This window comes from Triticum dicoccoides, chromosome 2A, assembly GCF_002162155.2.
Source record: "Triticum dicoccoides isolate Atlit2015 ecotype Zavitan chromosome 2A, WEW_v2.0, whole genome shotgun sequence".
Taxonomy (NCBI): Eukaryota; Viridiplantae; Streptophyta; class Magnoliopsida; order Poales; family Poaceae; genus Triticum; species Triticum dicoccoides.
Window position 1 is genome coordinate 76,971,945 of NC_041382.1, and position 9,289 is coordinate 76,981,233.

At 49.9% G+C, this 9,289-nt stretch overlaps 2 protein-coding genes across 2 annotated transcripts; one reads left to right on the forward strand and one right to left on the reverse strand.

The window, feature by feature from the left end:
• The first annotated feature begins 607 nt into the window (after positions 1-607).
• On the forward strand, positions 608-2,974 carry LOC119357626 (protein GAMETE EXPRESSED 1-like). The gene is made up of 6 exons (XM_037624509.1): positions 608-1,125; positions 1,200-1,914; positions 2,012-2,198; positions 2,289-2,451; positions 2,542-2,636; positions 2,760-2,974. The coding sequence occupies exons 1-6, from the start codon at positions 608-610 to the stop codon at positions 2,972-2,974; spliced, it is 1,893 nt and encodes a 630-aa protein (XP_037480406.1).
• Positions 2,975-3,237: 263 nt separating this feature from the next.
• On the reverse strand, positions 3,238-9,283 carry LOC119353393 (probable serine/threonine-protein kinase At1g54610). Its single transcript, XM_037620017.1, has 7 exons — positions 8,906-9,283; positions 8,507-8,791; positions 8,082-8,399; positions 6,724-6,951; positions 6,078-6,178; positions 4,037-4,154; positions 3,238-3,913 (listed from the first exon to the last, which is right to left on the reverse strand). Exons 1-7 carry the CDS (start codon positions 9,272-9,274, stop codon positions 3,632-3,634), a joined length of 1,701 nt encoding a protein of 566 aa, XP_037475914.1. The 5' UTR covers positions 9,275-9,283; the 3' UTR covers positions 3,238-3,631.
• Positions 9,284-9,289: the final 6 nt, after the last annotated feature.

The window sequence follows — 9,289 nt, forward strand, 5'->3', positions numbered from 1 at the left end:
CGCCGCCGTGCGTGCCGCGCGTTTTAGCCTTTTCTGAGCCCGCAAATCACGCCTGGTCGCCGCCGCCGCCGACTGGTCGGACGGGCAGAGAGAAGCACCGCCGGAGAAGAAGAAGAAGAAGAAGAAGAAGAAGAAGCTGGATCTGGGAGAAGGGATCAGGAGCACCGCAAAATGAAATTCCACCGCTAATTATAACCTAACTAAAAAGAATCTGTTTAACTTCTGGATTCAGGGTTTGCTTTGCTCAAGCAAGATTTACACCTTTCGACGCATCAGTTCCTTCCCCTCTTTGCAGTTGATTCGTTTGCTCTGTGAGTAATGCATGCGACGGAGATGAACGTCACGACCAATTACTGCTTACTACTGCTGCTAGTGCAGGCATGCGTCTGTGTCACTGATGATTCACGGCTTGGATGGAACGGGCTTCAAAACTTGCCTGCTTTGGTCTATGCAAATGCAGCTCCGTTTAATCACAAGTTTACAGCGCGTCTGTTTTGTTTGCGTCGATCGAAACAGTAACAATCTTAACAAAAATTCGCAGTGCAGGCCTGAACATCACACTCCCAAAATCATTCAGAGTCATCCATCCAGACTGGTACATTTCGAGATGAGAAGCACAGTCCATCCTCTTCTTGTTGCGGTGGCGGTGGCGGTGATGATCCTGTCGCCGTCGCTGTGCCCCGCAGCCACTGCATGGGGCATCTTCTCCTCCTCCCCTAAACCCACGGGCCAGACCGTCGCCGCGCCAACGCTGCCGGACGACGGCGGCGACGGCGGCGGCAGGATGGTGGTCGACTTCTCGATGGAAGGCGGCGGCGGCGGACCGAGGGGCGTGGAGCTGCTGGACGGCGCGCGGCGCAGGATCGCCGGCCCGGCCTCCTGCTGGGGCGAGGCGTACCGCGGCCTCTTCGCCAGCTGCGCCCACATCATGGCCGACAAGGAGCGCCAGTCGAGGCTCGCGTGGCGCCTCAGCGCCTGCTACCAGCAGGACTCCGGCCGCCCGCCGCTGCCGCCCTGCGACGACCGCTCGCGCATGGTGCACTGCCGCAAGCGCCTCTCCGAGCACGAGGAGAAGGTCTTCCTCGAGTTCTTCCTCGAGACCAACACCCTCTGCCACCAGCTCCAGTACGCAATCATATCCAATCCGCCATGATCGTCTTCTTCCTCTTCTTCTTGATTGATTTGTGAATCGTGCGCAGGGCGGAAGCGTTCAAGCAGAGCACGGAGCGGCTGGTGAACGACCTGACCCGGGCGGCAGCGGCGGCGAGCGAGAAGCTGTCGGCGATCGAGGAGAGGTCGGACCAGATCATGCAGGAGTCGAGCAAGCTCCAGGGCTCCATGTCGTCGATCGTGTCGCAGACCGAGAACCTGGCCGCCGCGTCCGACAACCTCAAATCCCGGATCGGCGACGTGCTGGCGCAGTCGGCGGCCATAGCCGAGCAGTCGAGGCAGATCGCGGCGGCGCAGGCGGGGCTGAGGGAAGGGCAGGAGGAGATGCGGGGCCGGATCGACGCCGGCATGGCGCGGGTGGAGGAGGAGTACGCGCGGCTGGGCGAGGAGATGGTGAGGCTGAAGGAGGAGGCGGCGGGGATCGAGCGGGAGGTCAGGGCCGTCGGCGACGCCATGGCGGCGCGGATGGAGGGCCTGCAGCGCACCGCGGAGGAGATCGGGACCGCCGCCGGGCAGTCGCTGGAGAACCAGCGGGAGCTGCTGGAGGGGCAGGCGAACGCGACGCGGGCGCTCGGGGAGCTCCACGGCTTCCTGAGCCGGGCGCTGGAGGAGAGCAGGGAGGCGATGCAGAGGCTGGCGCGGTTCGGGCGGCAGCAGCAGGAGGAGCTGCTGTCCCGGCAGGAGCAGCTCCGGCGCGCCCACGACCTCCTCATGCGCAACTCGGAGTCGATCCTCCAGGCCCAGGTCTTCTTCTCCCTCCTCTGGTCTGGTACTCTGGTTTGCAAGACGTGCTGAACCGCCATTGATCCGGAGCTCGATCGGTCGATGCGCATGCATGCAGGAGGAGTTCAGCGCGAAGCAGGCCAGCATCTTCGCGGCGCTGGACAAGCTCTACGTGCTCCACAACGCCATCCTCGTGGAGTCGCGCTTCATCAAGGCCTTCGTCTTCTACAGCTGCGTCGTCTTCCTCCTCTACCTCCTCACCAGCGCCAAGCAGACCTTCGCCATTAGAGGCCAGCTCTACTTCGGTAACACACATCTTCTGCAGACTCCGATCATCGTTTCCTTCGCTCCATCGGATCATTTCTTCATGCGTTTCTTGGATTTGACCAAACCAGGTCTGTGCATCACGCTCGTGGTGGAGGTCGCGCTCATCAGGCTGGGGGGCGCCGACGACGACCTCAGCAGGCCGTTCTGGGTCGTGTCCAAGGTGCTGCTGCTCCGGTCGGCGTTCCTCGCCGCCGCCGCCGCCCAGATCCTGCACGCCATCTTCGCCTTCAAGTACGGCAGCCCGTGGAATCCCGATCTTGAACCGCGGCGTCACAGTACCAGTACGTTGATCTCATCTGATTTTCCATTTTTATGCTGCAGGGATTACGAGGTGCTGAACCATGAGCTGCTCCAGACGCTGGTGGAGAAAGTCCGGGCGATCGAAGACAACGCCGCCGGTGAGCTTTTCATCCGCCGTCCCTTGCCCGCCAACTGGTGTTTGGATTTTGAAACGTAATGCTGGCGCCGAATCTGAACTACTAGTAAGTACTTATCATCCTCCTCTGGTCCAGGAGACAAGATGTGTCCATGGGGGACAGGCAGTGATGATGAAAGTAGCCTCAGCGACTACTCGTGGGTCTTCGACGAGCTGCAGGACGACGTCGACAGCGAAGTCGACCCGGACTTCGTGCTCCGGGAAGATGACATCTGCAGGAAGGGCCACGGTTTCCGGGAAGAAATCGGCGAAAACTCACTCTCAGCGCCGATCGCCATGAGGAGATACAACCTTCGGGCACGCATTACCCCACGGTGACAGGCACGGAAGTAGAACATATATGTGCAGAAATATTGCCCGAAGTTGAAATTGTTAAATGTCAGCATTTTGCTGAAGAACTGAAGGACAATGCGACAACTTTTTTATAAACTAATGTCCAAGTTGTCTGAATCTACAACTTGTGAAGTCATAAAGGGAAAACAAAAAGCTTGGACAAAACATCAGATTAAAGAAATATTCAATCTAACATGAAACATAACTCGAGAAATATTCAATCTAACAATGAAACATAACTTGAGAAATATTCAATCTAACAATGAAACATAACTTAAGAAGTGTCCAATCTAACATGAAATATAACTGCAGTAAGAGTTAACAGTAAGTTGCAGTGGCATGCCAAGTAGACCTAAAAGTTCCATTACTCACTCAAACGAATCTAACATGACATATAGCTGCTTGTAACAAATGAAAAAGGACAACCTAATGTACAGAATTCGACTAACTGAGCTCCCTCTCTCCCATCTATACACTGCGGTTTGAAAAGAATCCGTACATGGAATGAATTCATGGATCTTGAAAAAATTCATCGCTGCTTGCCTTGGTCGTATAATCAGATCTCCCCAGCTTCCAGGAACTGTTGCTGAGTAAATTGTCCGTATTGAAGAATTTCTTATGCACCAAATATCACATAATGTATCACCGAGCACGGGCAGTTGATGGTTGTTTCGAAGAGCGTCCAGACTTGTGTTTCCGTTTCTGGTTGCCCCCAGGAGGGTCCACCAGCGGTCCAGACCAAGTAGGCACGGTGGTCTTGTCGTACGGAAATACGGTACTGAATGAAGACGGGTCTGGGGGCTCAAATGTAGGTTCCATGTGATTCGAACAACCCAACGGATAGCCGAGTGCACCATCTTGATGTGGTGGAGGGAACTTTTCGCTCTTGCTCTTCGCATTTGCATGCGTTATTAGCCTTCTTTTCTGTAAAAGGGTAAAGTTGAGTCCAGATTAGCATTTGCAACAGCGGACATGGCAAGCAGAAAAAAAGGCTCATGCAGAAATGAGAAACTGTAGCTGGTAGGGAACCAAGATAACTTGACATACGTCGATATTTGCTTGAAGTTCAGCATTTGCCTCTGGTGCTGGAACAGCCCTTGGCCGATCCCGCGTCCTTGTCTTCCTAGCTCCATCACCATTAGGTCTACTACCAGCAGCTCTTAAACTGTTTTTCATCCAATGAATAAGCCAGTAAGCAATTTATACAGTGCAAAAGCTCAAGCTTATATCAGCCAATGAACAAGGTCAAGAGGTGGAGAAATAGAAGATATTTACAAATATTTTCGGAAAGAAGCTTTAAATATACACCAGAAAGGTGAGACAAATTGTTATATGACAGCATGACTCATGATGATGTCTAAGCAATTATTCCCAACAAGCTCCCAGGAATACAGGAATCTTGGCAGTTGGCACGATAGTCGAGACTTACTTTTTAGTACTACAAATAAGTATACGGCTAGCACCCACTGAAGTTACCTTTTGAATTAAAGAAATGTTATTTTTCTTCCTTATATCCTGCTGTGCTGTACAGTGTTGTCAAGTTATGCTTTCCTGTTATCAAGTTCATCGCAGCATTCTGCAGAAGTAGGCTCCTACGGCAAACTAGATTTTAGAATACTCCTGTAACTGTATTCCTAACTCTACTCTATAACTTCCAACAATTTCTTCGGCACTCTTTTCTCTACTATCTTATATAAATTGGAGTTTCTCTACTACTATCTTATAATTGGAGTTGGTGGTGGTAGAGACGAGTTCACCTCCCAACTCCATCCCAATCCACCTCATCCATCCAGGGCCTACCAGATCCCTTCTGTCCAACAAGCCACCCTGTCACTCATGTTTTGCATAGTAAAGTACTCCCTCGGTTCCAAAATAGATGACTCAACTTTGTACTAAAGTTAGTACAAAATTGAGTCATCTATTTTGGAACGGAGGGAGTATTTTATAAGTACATGACATTACATTATTCTTTTTCGCGGCATGAACCAGCCAGTCAATCCACCAGAGGATTTTCTTCCTGCAGCGGCTCCTCCCCAATCCGCATGCTTCGACTGCTACTCCAAATTTCCATTGTCCTAACTTTCAAATTTCAAAATCCAACCACGGGTATGCCGCTGCAAATCTTACCATGGTGCTCCCATGGTCACTGTGGTTACGCAAGTGCAGCGTTGCCTGCTTGATTGAATTTCTTTTCTCCACATTGTTGCAAGTGCAAGTGCAATTATTTTTGTGGTTCCATAGCAACGCACGGGCGAATGCTAGTTTGTTTCAACGGCCCATCTATGCCATATGACTCTGACTGTGCATGCTTTCTCAAACCACTACGGCCCTGTTTGGTAGCAAAGTATTTTCTAAGTTTTCTGTGAATACTATAGTTTTTTTGATTATCACAGTTTTATTTACAGTGAGCTGTTTGATTGCCCCTAAAAACTGTGGTTTTAATACTACAATATCGGCAAAACTGCAGTTTTTTCTCTGCATAAAAAAAAGAACTCAAGACCTCTTTTTTTAAAACTGAGCAACCGAAAAGAACAATGCAATGCGTCTAGCTTGGCTGTGCGGTTGTAGTTTGTGCAGCTTTATGACATGGTGAAGTTGCTGCCGGCTACGCCATGCTGCCGGGTGCCCTCTTTGGTAACCTACAAGCCCTGAGCGTTGGTGTTCAGTGGAGGTCACTTTGTGCTATCTTCCGTTCTTATGCATCCAGATGGCAACGACTAGCTAGCTAGAAAAATGGCTGCTCTATTGCTGTGTACATGGCCGTTCTTAGTCTGGTCAGGCATGCAACTACGCTGGTAAACTGAATTGTTCGCTAGCTAGCATTTTTAAGTCGCTGCACCAAACAGGTTCTCAGTATCGTGAATACTCTGAAATATTATGTTGTGTCAAAACCACGGTATTTGATACCTACAGGATAAATTACTGTAGTTTTTTGATACTTTGGTTTTTACAATACTTTACATGTTTACATTTCTATGTTGTGAAGAGCTTAATGACATTTTAGAGCATCCACAAAGATAAGGCAAACGCAAATGCAGAAAATCAACACAAGTTTCTAAGGGAAGGAAGGAGTGTTAGGATGACAAACCGTCTAGCTTCTTCATCTCTTCGTTTTGCATCCATCTCTTTGCTTGGTGGGTATTGGGGCAGACTTGATGGATCACAAGCCCGAGGTTCCGTTTTAAAGAACTGTGTTGGTAGTGTAAATATATGTAAGTTATCAAATACGGTGTAACAACAAGGAGCAGCAATGTAGATACTTCATAAAAAAATAATTAAATAACTAGCCCTCTACCAAAGTGTTGGCAAAAAACTTAAATTATATCAAAATTAGAATTCGGGTTCTGTCTTACAAATACCATGTTAAATATCAGAATCACATGATAAACTCTAGACAAATTTCGAGCATAATTTCATGGACCTATATGAACCTAAAAGTTGAAACTCTGAACAGAGGAAAAACAAGATACCGTGATCTCAATGAGATTCCAATGAATTGGATTCAACTCTAACATCAAGAGGGCATATAACTAATCAAATATCAATATTGCAAGTTTAAACGGATACAGAAGACGCAATAATCTAATTTATTGACGCGGCGCATAGAAGTTCCATCTATTGCATGACTAATTTATTTGCCATCCTTGTGTCAATATCCAACGAGTTGAGAATTTCATTCTTGTTACCAATTTACATCAAATAGGAAAAGAATGGTAAATACTCAGAAAACTTACATCACTATTTAATGCATCAGTTGCTGTTAAACGATCGGCAGGATCAATTGATAGGAGTGTTTCAATCAGCCGAAGTGCTGATTGCGGGAAATCTTTGAATGTCTCTGCTATTCGCCTTTTGTACGGCTGCTGGGGCTTAAATATGGTTGCATGAGGCAGCTTTGATTTTTTCCAATATTCTTCAGCGGGGGATCCGCATAGCTTAAATATTTTATGCAACTGTTCTACCTGAAAAGAAGACATGATTAAAAAACATTGTAAGTATACAATTAAAATAATGTGGGGATAAAGTATTACTATATCACTTAAAAGTGTAACACAAATAGAATTGAAGTATTCATGACAGATATGAACTGCAAACATGCAACAAAGTATTAGGCACTGATTCGGTATGCTTTAGCAACAACAACAACAACAACAACAACAAAGCCTTTAGTCCCAAACAAGTTGGGGTAGGCTAGAGGTGAAACTCATAAGATCTCGCAACCAACTCATGGCTCTGGCACATGATAGCAAGCTTCCACGCACCCCTGTCCATAGCTAGCTCTTTGGTGATACCCCTGTCCACACATATTCGGTATGCTTTAGCATTTCCACTAAACTTTCTGAGACAAACTCACACGTATGATTTTCAAGTATGCAGTCTAAATATTTGCAAAGATACTGGTAGCCAAAATTTCAACTCCATTCTTGTCCAAAATGACAGCTTTTATAGGACCAAAGGGCATATATGATAAAAGAGTAAAGGTTATAACAAAGTAATAAGAGCTAGAATAATCTTTAACATTTACTCCAGTGGTTTTTATAGCAGTGATAACATAAAAATTGTTCTTCACCATGTTCTATGTTGCCACATTTCGAGGAAAACTGTTATGCCCGATGACCAATAAAGAACAGGGGCGTACCCAGGTTCAACTACCCGGGTGCACAGGACACGGGTGCAAGATTGTTTTCTTGGTAATTTTTGTGTATAGTATAGTGTGTGACACCACATTTTTGGATGGGAAATATGTGTGGTTTTACACTGAGACACCGGGTCAATTTCTCTCTGGTTCCGCCCCTGATAAAGAACAACATAATATGTGTGGTTTTACAGTGAGACACCGGGTCAATTTCTCTCTGGGTCGGCCCCTGATAAAGAACAACATTTGGAAGTAGTGCTTATTCTATCTGAACATGCTCTAAATTGTATATCATTTTCATCAGCAAGGCCATCTTGCACGAGACCTGCCTTAAAATGTTAACGAGGTTTGCATGGAATGGTTGACAAGCTATGAACAGTACACCAGCAAAATCACACTTGACAGAATCAACTTTAGTAACATTTGTGGGAAAAAGGCAAGTGTTCCATAGCTAACCTCGGTCCGTCCCGGCATAATAGGCTTCCCAGCCAGCAGCTCGGCAAGGATACATCCGGCACTCCACAAGTCCACGCCCACTCCATAATCTGTAGCACCCAACAGCAGCTCTGGTGGCCGGTACCAGAGTGTCACCACGCGACTGGTCATCGGTTGCTTATGGTTCGGGTCGAAGAACGACGCCAGACCAAAGTCCCCAATCTTGAGCACACCGTCGTCATCCAAGAGCAGATTCGAGCCCTTGATGTCACGGTGCAGCACTCCCTGGTTGTGGCAGTGCTCCAACCCTGACAGCAGCTGATGCACATAGCACTTGACCTGCGGGGCATAAACACCTCGGTCAGACTCGACTAGCTACACCACAGCACACTCTAAGTAATATAATTTGTCACTATGTGGCTGCTCCAGCTAAGTGGGATCTTGACCTGGGGCAGTGTGAACTTGATGTCGGGGCTGGCGGCGAGGCCGGCGAGGTCGTGGACCATGTAGTCGAAGACGAGGTAGAGGCTGCAGGACATGCGGGAGGTGACGAGGCCGTAGAGCTTCATGACGTTGGGGTGGTCGAGGCGGCGGAGGATGAGGATCTCCCGGGCCATGAACCGCACGCTCTCGGGCTCCAGGTTGTCGAACCGCACCTTCTTGAGCGCCACGATCTTGCCGCTCAGCGAGTCCCGCGCCTTGTACACATTGCTGTACGTCCCCTGCCCGATCTGAAACACCGCCGGGCTCGCTCGTCAGACCCAAAACAAAACAAAAAAAAACACGAAATTCCTCCGGCGGGCGCTGCTGCCGCGGCACGGATCACGGGGGAGCGGGGGGCGCACCTTGTCGATCTTCTCGAAGGTGTCGGCGCGGCGCGGGGTCCAGCCGTTGATGGCCTCGCCGGCGACGGCGGAGAGCCAGGCGGGCCAGCCAGCGGCGACCTGCTCGCCGCGCGCCTTGTTGGCGAAGCTGCCGCCGAGGCGCACCTCCGGCCCGTGCCGCGACGACCGGGACCGCCGCTCCCGCTTCACCGGCGCGGCGACGGCGACGGCGGCCTTCTCGCCAGCCTGCTGCCCCTCCCCCGCTGCCCCCGCGGCCGCAGCGGCGGCATCGGGGGCGGCCCCCTCCTGCTTCGGCGGGGGGTTCCGGCGGCGGGCGGCGTCGGGGCTGGGGGTGGAGGCGGCGGAGGGGCGGCCGTGCACGCAGCCCATGGGGACGGACGGACG